The sequence below is a fragment of the Accipiter gentilis genome, chromosome 14 (assembly GCF_929443795.1).
Source record: "Accipiter gentilis chromosome 14, bAccGen1.1, whole genome shotgun sequence".
Taxonomy (NCBI): Eukaryota; Metazoa; Chordata; class Aves; order Accipitriformes; family Accipitridae; genus Astur; species Astur gentilis.
In genome coordinates, this window is record NC_064893.1 from 14,686,686 (window position 1) to 14,701,848 (window position 15,163).

At 35.8% G+C, this 15,163-nt stretch overlaps 1 protein-coding gene across 2 annotated transcripts in view; it reads left to right on the top strand.

Annotated features, from left to right (window-relative positions):
• The window catches only part of DPY19L1 (dpy-19 like C-mannosyltransferase 1), a 51,665-nt gene that overhangs the window by 22,474 nt on the left and 14,028 nt on the right, over positions 1–15,163 (top strand). For both annotated transcript variants that reach the window (XM_049816313.1, XM_049816312.1), the window contains 9 exons: positions 1,081–1,172; positions 3,237–3,336; positions 4,603–4,680; positions 6,653–6,739; positions 8,275–8,334; positions 11,766–11,846; positions 12,618–12,719; positions 13,467–13,538; positions 14,981–15,030. In XM_049816313.1, coding sequence (XP_049672270.1) covers positions 1,081–1,172; positions 3,237–3,336; positions 4,603–4,680; positions 6,653–6,739; positions 8,275–8,334; positions 11,766–11,846; positions 12,618–12,719; positions 13,467–13,538; positions 14,981–15,030 — 722 coding nt within the window. The remainder of the gene's footprint in view (positions 1–1,080; positions 1,173–3,236; positions 3,337–4,602; positions 4,681–6,652; positions 6,740–8,274; positions 8,335–11,765; positions 11,847–12,617; positions 12,720–13,466; positions 13,539–14,980; positions 15,031–15,163) is intronic.

The following is a 15,163-nucleotide window of genomic DNA, read 5'->3' on the forward strand; positions in this document are numbered from 1 at the left end:
TACTTTCCATTTATTTGACACTATTTCTACACATTTATTTTACACTACTAATTTAACATATTTATGAAATAGCAAGACAAGAAGCAAGGAATTGTATAATGTTGATCATAGTGACTTCTTTGGTAAAACAGTATTTTAAAAAATGGTTTTATGATTATAGGAAGTGAAGGAGAAGGAACATCCTGGCATCAGCCTCCTATAAGCTTTCATAGATTCATTGTGGTACATGTTAAGACGAACTACTTTTTTTGTTCTGTAGTTGTAAAGAACCTACTTCTAATTTTTAGTGCAAATCTATGATAGACATTTTGAACCCATTTGTTTGTATGTCAAAGTTGTCCTGTAAAGTTGTAATTATTTTTTTGATTGTCAGTGCCATCTGCAAGTACTTTATAAAGAGCTGAATATAAACAGTGGAGATGACAGTTAAGCTGAGCCATTTGCCATGAACCCCAAGAAATTAATGAAAAAGCTATTCAGTTTGACTTCATTGTATTACTCTTTGCTTTATTAGGGTTGAAGAGTTTTTATATATATAAGTTAGCGTAAGCTCTGTAAGAGCTTAATTTCATGTGTTCAATTTTACTGGCCTGTTTTTAGAGGGCAGCTTCAGATTTTATACTTTCTGTGCTGTTGAAATGTTCATAACCTAGAGAACTCTAGCATAATAAAGAGTACGTTGGTTTATCCTTCAGATCCTTTCCCCACACGCTTTCTTCGTTTAAGTGTGGCAAGTCACTGCCTGAATTTGAGAATGGTTCTAGTTACCTGAAGGAGTTGTTACTGTCAGCAGAAGCAGGACAAGCAGCTGCTGTCCTGGCTTTTTTCTCGGAAGTTCTCTAGCTGCCACATTTAATTTTGGAAAAGCAGCAATCTATTTTAATTAAGTCTAGAAGCTGCTTCCTTTTTCCTCCTATTTTTTTGCTTCCTGGCTTTTTTTTTAGTTTGTGAGTAAAATCTCATGTAGCTTGGTTTTTGCTTTACTGAAGTATCTGTGGTCATTTATTCTGAAATATAAATGCATTGTTTTATGGAAATGTAGCAGTGAACATTATCATCTAACCCAGTTCTTATTTTTAGTGCACTCGTGTCATGTGGACTCCACCTCTTCGTGAAAGTTTCTCATACCCATTCCTTGTGCTTCAGATGTTGCTTTTGACCTATATTCTCAGGTACCTCTCAATTTATACTTAGCTCTTTACAATGATTTAAAAAGTTGAATGTCACAGGACATTTATTTAAATGCATTTATTTAAGTATTTGTTTAAGTGCCTCTCTCTGTGTGCTGTAGCAATGATATTGTTAACATAGAAACTTTCCTGTGGCTATTACATTGCAGACGCTGCACCAGTAGAACTGCAGTCATATTACTCACTTATTAAAAGGAAAAACTTTGCAACTCGAAGACAAGATTAAAATAAAAATCAGAATTACTGTCTTGGCAAATACATATCTAAACTAAAAATCAGAATTTTTGGTTGATGTCACTTCCTTCCCATGAGAAACAAGCTGATACTCCATCAATTGGTTTTGTCCCTCTTGGAGAGTGGTATGTTGGTTGCACGTAGAATAAGCCTATGCTATGCAACAGAGGATGCTATAGGCACCCATAAGCTAGTAATGTTCTTGCAGTTTTCAATGACTAATTAAGTAGTCTAACTAATTCAATGATTTAAAGCAATCTAATTACATTAATGCAGGGATGCTCTTGAGTTCATTAGCCCTGCTTTTCTGTGGTTGTTTCTGGACTGCAACATGATTGTGTTATTGTCTTGCCTCTGTTTTGAAAAATAAGCATGATTGTTAATACTTGAGGGCTTTTCCACCAACTCCATTGCATCAGATTTGCAGCGTGTTTATGATTTAGCTGAACTTTGTACTTGTAACCCCAGATTTTCCTTTTTAGGTCATACTGATATATAGTTATTGATGATTAGACCAAACATATTTTGTGCTCATCACTAAATTGTGGTTTTTAGGTGAGGAAAAGATACATGCTGTCTAGAAAAATATTTTCAGGAATCGTTTGTAGAGTGATTGCTAGATTTCGTATTAGAAAGACACCTGTTCATTTAATGCTAAATTGTGAGGTCGAACAAAAAACGAGGAAATTACACTTTAAGTTAGGGTGATCAGAGCACATATATTCTGTACCTGTAATTATGACACTTCTTGATCAGATAGATTCACTCCTGTTCTTCAAATCTTGGTACATAAAATAGTACTTGGGCTTGCTTATTGATGAGAAGTAGGTATTTAATCTGAGCATTTCAGAGCAAGGTTCCAAAAAGGTGATAAAACACTTTAACTTTCTGCTTCTCAGTTATAATTCCTGCTTCAAGAGCAGCTTTGCTTTATGTATAGCAGTATTCCAATGAAATATAGGAGCTATCTTTGAAACAGAGACTAGAACTTAAATTCTCCATTATTTGTATCACATTTGTATGATGTATTATTTAATACATTAGACTCAGGCTCAGCATGACTTCCAATAAAAGTTAATCTTGAGGCTTTCTCAAAGAAGCTGAAGGAAGTTTTACAGAATGTGGTGAGACTGCTGTAATCTGTTGAGTGTGGGGTTTACAGCAGAGTATTCGTGGTGTCTTCATCTGTTGGAGGCCACTTAGTGAAATCTGAAACATGAGATGTTTCTGAAGTGACCTCAAAGCTAACACAGGATTAAATAAGTAACACTTAGAGCAGGACATAGAGAACAGGCTGTTTTCAGTTAAAGATGAGTTTCATGTATTTGTCATTGTCTCCTGCCCTGAAACCTCACTCAGGATTTCTAGCAGCAAGTTACAGAAAGTAAATATGGAAGAAATGTGAGAGAGAGGAGTGAAGTAACTTTCAAATGCAAACTGTTCTGAGAACAGTTGTGATCCTAGCTGAAATGGAAATGTTTGTGACCTGACTGTAGAGTTGTTATGAGAAGGTGGACCACTGCAAGTAATGTAGCTTGGTCTGCTATATTACATGCTGTCAGGAGAAGACTTGTTTGGTAATGAGTGACTCATCAAATAGTTAAGAAACATTAAGCATCAGCAGTATTGTTTTTGGAAACTGATGGAAAATGGATATTAAACTTGGGCAGTGTTATTTGTAGTTGATCAATATTGCTAGCTAACTTCCAAGGTAACTTTGTTTTTACTGCATTTTCTATTGTACTTTTCAATAATATACAAACACCTGCATAATTTTACTTACTGATGCCTATTCTGTCTCTCTTTCCCAAGGATTCCGAATATTAATACAGGAAGCTTGATTGCACTGTGTGTTTCTAATATCTTTTTCATGCTTCCCTGGCAGTTTGCTCAGTTTGTTCTTCTAACACAGGTAAGACCATATTCATGTCTAAATAGCCTCTTCGTCTTATCTAGGCAAATTGACTGCTTTGTATAGACAGCCATTGAACTCACAACTGTACCAATGCTTTCCTTTTAGCCAGATTTCACTCTTGCTCTCAGGAAAGACTCACACCATTTATCACAATATTTTTCTAGTCTTAAATTTAAAAGTTGACCATTTACACCCATCAGTCTTCTGTTTCCAAGACTAAAAAATTTACATTTCTCTTAAAAGCAGCCTCCAGCCTAAGATCAGTACATTAGAACAAGTGCAGAACAAGAAAAAACTTTGTATATACAGAAATACAAAAATAAAAAAGGCATTGATCTTGCATCTCTTTAGGCTATTCTAAATTTTTAAATGGAGCAGTGTTTTGCATGGCATGTAATATCTGGCATGATTTTGCATGACTTCCTATTTAATTTTGAGCCTGTGAGTAGTGGCATAATCTTACTGTCTGAGAGCTCAGACAGTTGAGGTAACCTTAGCTAGTGTTTAAAAATAGTAAATGATAATGTCAGTAGTAGGATACTGTCATACAGCACACTTTCTTAGTGTTTAAATTGATTGAAATGTAGCCTGTTGATTGAAATCCATCTATGTCTCCATGCCTTTTTACTTGTCTATCCTACTTGAAGCAGACGTTGCTTGGTTTGAGTTGATAGTTTTGAACAATCAATATATGCTGTGGTATGCAAGTTTTCTAACTGCAGAAGAGGAAGCCATTAAATTCTGTGAAATATTGTGAGAAACTCACCGTTGTTTAAGATGCTGTGCCTGAAATTTGAAATTGCAGGTTCAATTCATAATTTCATTAATTTCCCATGTGACTTTTAGCAAGCTGCCTGGTCAGTGAATCTTATTTTCCTCAGCAGCAAATTATGGATGTTCCCATACTTTGCTGAAAAGTTAAGGTTAAATAATGTTGATTATAATTTTTTTTTGGTTTTGGAGGTTTTTTTAAAATCTAAGGGTAAAAGATGATGTGTTAGTGCTGCATTTGATGACTTGCATTTTTATAAAGCTGAATACTTCTTAAGTATTTGAATATGTTTGATAATTGTTATTCAGAGCGCCACAATAGGTTTTCTGAAAGAAACCATTATGAAATGCCTAAGTACATACTTAGCAAAAAAAGTAGGAATGAAAGTTAATGGTTGTTTGAATAATCACTTTTTTGTATGAATGTGTATTCTGTTAGAAAGAGTAGACTACTGCAAATTGTTTTAAATTATCTTTCACTTTTGATTCTAGATAGCTTCATTATTTGCTGTGTGTATTATGGGTTATATTGACTCCGGCAAATTACAGAAGATACTCTCTGCTCATATGGTAATACTTTATTTTTTAAAAAACTTAAATCCCCTCAAACAGGTCAGAGCATCAAAAGAGGCCATTTGTCTGAAGTGTTTTCCTTAGTTGCAAGACGGTTAAAAAGATGCAATAATAAGGAATGGAGGGGCCTGGATTTGAATATTTGATCTTATGTATATTTATATCACAGTGTCAGAAACTAGGATCCCTGTGGCCCACAGGAATTTTTGAACTCCAGAAGAATTATCAGCCTAAAAGTTTTGTAGAAATACTTGTCTCTCCTTTCTGTCTCTCTTCATTCCACGGACTTGAAGATACTGTCTCAAACAACAGACTAGAAAACATACCAGATAATAGAGCATGAGCAATAAAAAGTTGAAAAGGTAGCGTGCATCTTATGCCAGAAACAAAAAAATGAGATGTTAGTAAGTCGAAGTTGGAGAATAGACTTTTTATTATTGAAGGTGAACCCCAATTGAAATTGGGTTTCAAAGACTACTGTAGTCTTGACTGTGCAAAGATGTTGTGGTTGAACTATTTGGGAAGATATTTAGAAAGGACGACAAAGAAAATAAATTATTAGTCTGAGGAAAAACTATTTTTTTCAAAAATGGGTGAGAAAGTCAACAAAGGAAGGAGATCATAAGTAGAAGTCATGCAAGTTTCTGCATAATATATCTGATTTTCATTTTTAAAGTTGAGATAATGATCGAGTTTTGCTACCAGGAGTTTTGCTCTTTGAAGTGAGATTACAGTTTTAAATATACAGGAAGATGTAAACTACTTCTTAAAGAAATATGGTTTTCTTTAAAAATATTTTTTTTCTAAAATTGTGCTTTGCAAACAGTGGGCAAAAAGTGAATGTTTACAACAGGAAAGAAGCTTTGAGCTAAATTGTATTTCATATGTTTTCAAATGTATTTTGAAATACTGTAAATGATAAACTAAAGGCAGTAGTAGGTTCTATGCAACTGATTTCTGATAGAAACCTGGGACGCCAAAGGCTTTTTTCTCAGTCAGATTTACCAGGAAAATTTGCAAATAAGCATCTTGGTTTAGTAATTTTTTTGACAGCAGCAGGATCAAATACTTAAGCCTTTTGGCTTATGTCAATAGCGATATAATTTTGGTGCCAAAATGTCACAAAAAGCCTGTTTTCAGATAGATAAACAATTATGTTATATTACAGAGAAGGCTTAATGAGGCTGGGCAAACTCCTAGTCTTTGTTTTGTGGTGTTCTCAGTTTTTGCCCCCCCCCCCCCTTCTGTGGAATATGAAAGTCTAACTATGTGAGGAGCGGAGTACAAAAGTCTGCACATTTTACAAATAACTACATTATTTTTCCTTATTCCCGTGTATAGAAGACGACAGTTTGATCATTGATTTTGCTCTCCAAGTTAGAAAATGTAACTCAGCTTGCTTTCTATTAAAAAGAAAGCACAGCAGGAGATCAGGATGGCAGATAAAAGTTGTATTTCAGCCTTGACTTTCAACCTCATATAGTTAAGTGCCTATGATCAAACAGAGGTTTGCTTCCTTGACTTTGGTGATTATATTTTAAATATATGCTTTTCAGTTTGGTAGAAAGAAGACAACAAACATTTTATTCAACATTTCTGTGTTTGTCCAGGATTCTGAAAAATAACAAACAGGATGGAGAAATAATACAATAATTTGGAAAAAAAAGAGTGTTAGGAATAACTTCAAAAAATGTAGCTGTTACATCACGTAAGATGAGTTAGTCCTATGATCAAATCTTTTTGTCTATAAGTACTTTAAAAGTATAAATTAACATAATAATCTACACTTGGCTACCTGTTGCCATTAAGTCCTTATAATCAGTGTTTTCAGAACACTTCTGTAAGCTGGGTATCAAGCCTGCACTTGCTGTGAAGTAGGTGTCTTTAAAGCTGTTGACACAGGGTAATTTCTATACTTGGGCAATTCTTTTCTATTTTAAATTTAATTGTTTTTGTTTTCTTCTTTCAGGTATCTCTTGTAGTGTGTTTTATTCTGATGTTTGGTAATTCAATGTTGTTGACGTCATATTATGCTGCATCTTTAGTAGTTATCTGGGTAAGTTGTTTAAGACAAAAAAATCACATGACATGCGGTGACTGTAATGCTGTGCTGTTATGTACGTATTGATGTAAAATGTGAAACTGCTGCATTACCAGATAGTTGGGAAATCTTTTACATGACAGACAGAATTAGACCTTAAAGTTATTGGGAGAATGGGTAAATACTAATTTAAAAAATCATGTTTTCACTCTAAGACCTCTTCACAAGAGGGTCAGTTAAGGCTCAGTTTTCTTGTTTTTATAGCTCTCTTTTTATAAAAATATAAAATTTACCATGTATGACTTTTGACCACAGTAATTGTAAAATAAGAACATGAGCAAGGAGGAGTTTGTTTTAAATGCTTCTTTATTAATTGTGAAACTGAAATGCGGAACAAATGACTGAAACATATATAACAATCGTTTAAGACTATTTGAAACTGCTGAGTCATGCTGCCATGTTAGTGAAATTATTCACTGAAGACACATCATCTCATCATTCGCTATCCTACTTTTTCTTAAATAGGAAAAACAACCTCCAGCCTCCTTCAGTTTTATATAGTTTCTCTTAAGGCATTTATGTGCATAGGAAATAGGAGATAAGATTCTGTGAAGACATCTAGTTTAGCATACTACAAATCATCTCCATTTCTGATTTTTTGCCTCTTCTAGAAGCTTGGGGTGAGCTCAGTGATTTTATTTTTTCTTTTGTTTATTTTTTTATCTATCAGCAAGAGAGTGATAATTTCTCACGCTAACAGTAAGCTGCCTTGGCTACTGGTATTTGCTGTAGTATAGTTTGCTTGTTTATAAAACCACTCTAGTTTCTTGTAGCAGCTTTTGTAATTATAAAGTAAGTACAGGTACATTGAGTTTCTTGCCTGTTTTCTGATTTGGAAAAAATACTTACTGTTCGTCTTTTATTTAGGTGCTTATAATGGCCTTATCACATATGGACTGGGTTTCTGAAAGCTTTTAAGTTCATTCTCAGTTTTTCTTAATTACATTGTTCATCAAATTAGCTTAAAGTGAGTCCATCCTTGTGTCATAAAACGAGAAACGTAATGTGAAACGGAAAAATACCAGTGACTCCTCCTACCCCCATATTCTGTTGCCTTGTTTGAAAATTGTTTGTATTATGCTGCCAGTAATTTATTTATTTCTTCAGATGTCTCTTGTCATTTGTGGGAGGAGACATAATTCAGTTTCCCATTGGCTTTCATTTAAAGAAGATTAGAACTGTATAGTAGAGAATCTTGCTTGTTAAGGAAAAGAGTAGTCTTCCTTTAATTGTATATAAACTGCAGTAAGAATTTTTTTTATGCTGGCATGTTTTGCCAGGGCAGAGTTAAATCACAATATTACATATTCATATTTCAAGTTGTATTAATTATGGAGGGTTTTTTAATAAATAGCTGTGTGGAACAATAGGTGCTTACTGAAACACACACCCCACACTGTGTGTCGTGTCTGCCCCCCCCCATCCAGGGTACTGCAATATCTTCTTGTTACTGTATGTTACCTGAAAATGTACATTCATTTTATTATTAGGGAATTCTTGAATTGAGTCCAAAAGTCTTGAAAAGCAGCAGAAGAGAAGTCTATATATGGGTAAGGAATTTAATATATTTTGAATTTCAGAAAAGAACCATGACTTTTTTTTTTTGCTGTTGTTTTAATAAAATACAGAAATAACTTTTGGTTTAGTTTATAAGAGTTAAAAATCAAGAAATATAGCTGCACTACTCTCTTTAATAAATTGTCCATATTCCCAGAAATTAATCTTAAATTACTGAAGGAAGAAAAGAGGCTATATCAGAAAATTGAAATAGCCTTCAAATGGCAACACATTTAATTTTAAATTACCAACTTAAACATGTTTACAAAACCTAACATCTGTATGAAAATCCCTTTAAAATAAAGGACAATTTAGAAAAGGCAAGTAAAAGGCTAACAGTACTTGCAGAAATGGAGATTAAGATACTGCATTAGATGTCCACTAAAACGTGTCCTATATAATTTTTTTTAGGATATTTTCTATAACAACAGCAAGCAACTTATAATTACATAAATAAAGGAAGCAAGTTGGAGTAAAACATTTTAGGATGTGTAGGTGGGGTTTGAGGGCAGTAGAAGTCATGTCCAAACATGGAGGACACTGCCAAAACTATGACAAGTAAAATATAACACTGTAGAAAACCATGAGAAGCAACTTACTGCTTAAGACATAACATTAACTTGTAAAAACACCTGAAATGGGTGCCTACCGACACTATGTCTGGCTTAAGGCAGGCATTCTTATTAGATGAAGGGTAACCTGTTAGCAAAACTGGATGGAATTTATACAGTTATTACAAAGGAATTAGAATATAAAGGAATTTATAAAAAGTATTTATAACAAACTGCAGTGCATGTATAACCTGCTAATGTAGTTAGCTGTGGTACCAGGGAAAATGGGGGTGTAGGCAAATCTCATGTCAGTTTTTAAAAAGGAAATCCAAGGCATTTGTGGAACTGCAGACCAGGAAGTCTTAACTTTTGTCAAATAATAAAAACTTGAACAGTGATGAAGTTGTAAGCTTTATGTATGTGCCGTCTAATGAGATAGGTTTGATACAGTCTCTGTGAAAGGAAGTCATGCCTCACAAATGTATTTGACGACTTTGAAGGATGTAGATAATGGTGTATGGATGAATGTAATGCACTTGAATTTCAGGAACCTTTTGGGGAAGATATGTAACTGGAATTATAAAAGGAAAAATAAGCTCCATGGGATAAGCTGTGAATATTATGTCACAACCCAGACTGGAGAGACCAGGGAGTCCTGTTTAATTTGAAATTCCCTTGGGCTAAATCAAGGTGAAAAGACACCAAACAATCAGTTAAAGATTTTATTCATGACAGAAGCAAACTGAACTGGGAAGGTGTGGTAGTAGGTGGCGGGTTTCTCACAACAGGAATTGGCATAAGACTTCTGTAAACTGTGTAACCATATACATCAATTCGGGGAATAAGGAGATCCCTCCCGTTGAGTCAGGAGGTTCAGAGCAGACCCCCTTGCATTCCAGACTCCTCCTCAGAGAAGGGTCTAGGGGCGGCTGGATCTACTCTTAGTCTCAGACTTGGTCAGCGGTTTATATCTTGAAACAGATGAGGTGTAGGGATTGTGGAAAAGGAAAGAGAGAAGAAGAAAGAGAGAAAAAAAGGAAGAGAGAAAGATTTCACTGGTCCTGGGTCCAGCATTGGTTCAGTCAGCTGGGGTGTCCAGTCAGCAGAGGGGTCCAGACCTGTTGGGCTTGCACACCCAGGGCTTCAGTTGGTGTCCTTTTATCATCCTTGCCCCTCCTTCGGGTGGGCACCCAAACTCGGTCAGGTTAATGAACAGTTTGTGAGCCTTTGGGCTTGGGGGTCGCCTTTGGGCTTGGGGGTCGTTTGTGGAGTAACTTCTCCTTCCCTGCATGGTGTGGCCATTGTTTGATCTTTGTATCAGAACAGGGAGCTGTGCACCCTCCAGCATGCCCTCCCCCTCCTGTTGCTGATGTCTGAGCTGGTGGGTTTTTCACCTTGGTTCCTTGCTGGGCAGGGTTTGTCTTTAAGCAGAACTTGCCCCACCACAATGTTAGAGACATTAACTCTTTCAGTCTCTCACATATTAGAAGGTAAGAAACAAAGGGTGGTATTAAATGGTAAGTTTTCAAAAGATGACCACCACCACCCTAAGTATGTATATAAAGTAATTGATCCTAAATAAGTCCTTGCCACTCAGCAAAGATCTTTGTATTCTTACGAATTCTCTGAACACATGAGTTCATTACTGAGCAGGCATCAAAAAGGAAAATACATTATGGAAGTCATGGAGAAGGAACTGCAGAGAAAGCAGAAAAGATTTTTTTATTTTGTGAACTCATACTTAGTATCCTAAATATCGCATGCAGTCTCAGTCAATGTGTCTTTCTTAAAGAAAAAAAAGAGAAAACAAAAGAATGCCTTCCCCCAAAATGTATTGCCATCAAATTTAAGTAGCGAGAGTATGAAGATAATTATTAATGTAGAATCACTAAATAACTGAGACTATAAAATAGGTTAGAATTCTACATGTTGTAAAATAAAGGTAAATATGATAAAGCCAGTGATTAAAAGTAGGATGTAATTATAGTTTATATAGTGCCCCTTATGCTAGCAGCAATAAGCTTGTAAGAGAGAAGAAAGATACTGTGGAAGCAAAAAAAAAAAAAAGATAGAGGCATTCAGAAAAGGATTAGGTACCTCCTAGGTATTTAGGTTCATTTGCAGCCATTAAATGGGATGACTGAATGCAACCTGTCATCATGTAAAATCCGTGGTTACATTAGGGTAAAGATCAGTTTGTATTTTGTTGGTATATTCTCTCTGAAAGCATCTGCTGCTGGTCCCAGATACAAGATACCAAACCAGGTTGTCCTATTCAGTTGATGCAGTTTTATAAAGAATTAGATAGATTAAGCTAGATTGCGAAGCATTTAATCTTTCTGGTACAGGGATAAACGTGTAACTAAAAGTAGTAATTGTACATACTGTCTTTATATTTCCTTCAAGTTCTAACTTGAGATTATCTTGAGAAGGTACTATAAATCAGCAAATTCTCCAAAGATTTGAATTACTAGAGTAGTACAACCTGATAATATGGAGAGGCTATTGGTGTGAAATAATCACAACGCACTGGTGTATGGAAAACAGATGGAATTGACAGCTAGGCTGCCCCTGTTTAAAGTTAACTTTGGTACCTCCTCTGCTACAATGTCATGTGCTGTGGTATGGCTGTAATATAAATCAGTTGCACAAAATTATTTCAACTGTAATAGAAAATACAAAAAAACTTAAAACACCCCAGTGTACTGAAATTTGATAAGTGTGATTGGTTAGAAATTACTGTGCTTACTGGTGATAACATAGGAGAGTTTGTAACTAGTAGCTAAATCTAATAAGCCTTTTAAAAAAGAAAATATTTCTTTAGAAGTTTGTTGACACATGCTTATTTCATTCTGTATATATATTTTTTTAAGGTCATCGAAGGATGTGCCTGGTTATTTGGGACAGTCACCTTGAAATACCTAACTTCTTTAGCATTTGGAATAGCTGATGATGTAAGTTCTCTTATCTGAATATCTGGTCTTTCAAAAAATTTTAAATTCTTAATGTTTTGGTTTTGGCATCTTACTTATACACTTTCCTGAAATTCCAAGATTTATGTTGCAGAAATGGGAGGGGGATTGCGTGTTTGCTTTTTCAGTTGTTATGTGTTATCCCTTTGAGGTGTTACTACGGAAGTTTGTGAAAAGACAAATGTTTTTACTATTGCGTTAGCAAATTCCCTGTGTGTTTGTTTTAAAATGTGGATTTATAGAGCTTTTTTTATTTTGGATATCTTCTACCTACATGTTTTCTTTATTTACTCAATTTCTTAGTTCACTTTCCTCTGAAGCTATTTTTTGAGATGGTTCTGAAATGCTGCTTGTAACTAGGACTCCTCGCTTCGCTTCAGCCCCTTTGTTGTCAGATTCTATTGTTAAAAACATATCTGCAGATGCGCATCAAGGGGCAAAAGATGGGAAGCTCGTATATTAAAATATGACTATGCAAAACCGTACCCTTGTTGAACGCAGTTGCAATGGTAACACACTCTTTCTGCTGCTTTCTGCTTTTTATTTAACACAGTCCAATCTGTGTTACACTGAAAGATGTCATTTAATATACCGTAAAGAGATTTTTGGTGCTCTTATAACAATATTGTAAATGGTATAAACTTCTGTTCTAATTAAAAATATCTCATATACATTTAAACTACTTTGTTGTGGAAAACAGGGCAGTTTTTTTGCTTACTACAGCTCTTTTTTTCCCCCTGTATATCCTACCAGGCCCATATAGGAAATATATTAAAGTCTAAATTTATTGGCTACAAGGATTTTGATACATTAATGTATACCTGTGCTGCAGAGTTTGACTTCATGGAAAAAGAGGTAATTTGATCAAAACAGGTGATTATGGAAGAGGGAACTTTCTGTTTTATCTTAATTTATAACTTAAAACATCTGAGAGCCATAACCTCCTACTGCTATCATAAGTTCAAGTGCTTACTCCTGAAGTTAAAGACATTAATGAACTGAAGCTAAATTTAGCTGGGTTTATTGCTTTTAAATGAACTAAAAACAAAGCAGTGTTTTGATTTTGGATCTAGGAAATGTGCTTGCTTGAAGGAGAGAAATGCTTGCTCAGGGATAAATGAAAGGTTACAGTTCTGCAAACTTAAGATTTTATGTGGCTGTTAGTAACTGGTTTTAAGTATATGGAAAAAGTACTGAGAGTTGCAAAGGTCTCGTGTGGTAGATTCAGAAGAGCATCAGAGCTTCTTAATATGGCATTAGTAGACTTTTTTTAGTTCATCGGTATCTAGATACAAATTTAGAACATTTATAGGTTACTCAACCCATAGTATTCAAATTCAGATGAGATACAGTCGACTTTTAGTCTTTGAGTGGCCCGCCAAACAACTGGGAATAGTTTACTAATGACCCTAGTATTATGACCTCTAGTGTGATTGCTGGGTGGAGTTTTAAGTTTGAGTTTCTTTAAGCTGGCTTTGTTGCTGAATGTTTAAATTTACATTTTACTCAGGGAAGAACTCTTTATATCGTTTTCTTTAAAATGATCACTGAAGTAATTATAGGTGAATGGAAAGCAATTAATGCAGTTTATTTCCGTTATAGACTCCAGTAAGATACACAAAGACTCTGCTATTACCAGTTGTTCTGGTGGTTTTTGGGGTAATCATCAAAAGGGTAAGTGATTGACATAGTGAATCACCTTTACCTTGAATTTGCTTAAGGTTTTTGGAAGGGATCACTTTATTTTGAGATGGGAAGAGGTTAGTGTGATGGGTTAACCTTGGCTGGCTGCCAGGTGCTCACTGCCCTCAGCAGGGCAGGGGGAAAAAGAGTTGAAAATCTCATGGGTCAAGATAAAGACAGGGAAATCACTCGCTGATTCACTGTCTTGAGCAAAACAGACTTGAATTGGGGAAGATTAATTTATTGTCAGTTAAAAAATAAGAGTAGGACTGTGAGAAACATAAACAAAACTACAGACACCTTCCCCTCATCCCCACCCCCTTCTTTCCAGGCTCAGTGCGTCCCTCCTACAAGCTGCAATTCTTAACAAACTGCTCCAGCATGTGTCCTTTCTGTGGGCTGCAGTCCTTCAGGAATGGACTGCTCCAGCGTGTGTCCCCCATGGGGTCACAAGTCCTGCCAGAAAACCTGCTCCAGTGTGGGCTCCTCTCCATGAGCTGCAGTTCCTGCCGGGAGCCTGCTTCTGTGTGGGTTCTCCGTGGGTTGTAGCTTCCTTCAGGTCATGTCTGCCTGCTCTGGCGTGGGGTCCTCCACAGGCTGCAGGGTGCATATCTGTTCCACTGTGGTACTCCATGGGCTGTAGGGCATAAACCTACATCACCATGGTGTTCTCCACAAGCTATAGGGGAATCTCTGCTCTGGTGCCTGGAGCACCTCCTCCCCTTCCTTCTTCACTGACCTGGGTGTCTTCACGATTGTTTCTCTCCCATTTTTCTCACTGCTCTCTCTTAAAGCTGCTGCATGGTGTTTTTTATGTGTACTTAAACATGTTATGACACACTACCAGCGTCACTGATGGGCTCAGCTTTGGCCAGTGGTAGATCTGTTTTGAAGCTGGCTGGAACTGGCTCTGTCTGACATAGGGGCAGACCCTGGTCTCGTCTCACAGAAGCCACCCTGGCAGCCCCCGTGCTACCAAAATCTTGCCACGTAAACCCAATACAATTAGATAAAATATGTTTTCAAAAATATTTGCTTAAAATTCTGTATTTTCTTTACATAGATATTTGCAAAGGTCTAGTCCTGAGTCAGTGGTAAAACTTCCTTTGATGTTAAGTGCCAAAAAAATTTCTGTCACTTAGCTGATGAGTACTATAACTGAAGTTTGTAACTGTTTTTTGTAAATTTGACTATGTATAATTCGTGTAAAAAACCCTTACAGTTTACACAGGAACAGATGGGATAACTGTTAACTGCCTTGCTAATTAAACATCCTTAAAAAGAATTTTTAGCTAAAACACTGCAGGTGTTTATCTTAGCATTATCTCAAAATGAGATTACCCAGGTGTAATTTAATTTAGCAAATGTTGAAAATGCTTTCGAATGCTTTTGAAAGTTTGTTCATACTTTTTGTTGGCTCTTGTTTTCTTCAGGCAATTAAGTATCTTATGTGGGCCTTATCACAGGCAGGCCAATATGAAAGGTAAACATTGTCATCTTTTTAATGTAAAACTGAATTTTCTGCTGGAAGTTTATTTGATTTGCTATATGTTAAATAATTCAGAGTTCTACATTACGTTGGCCCTTTTTGAAGGGTTAATTACGTATAGTTCAGT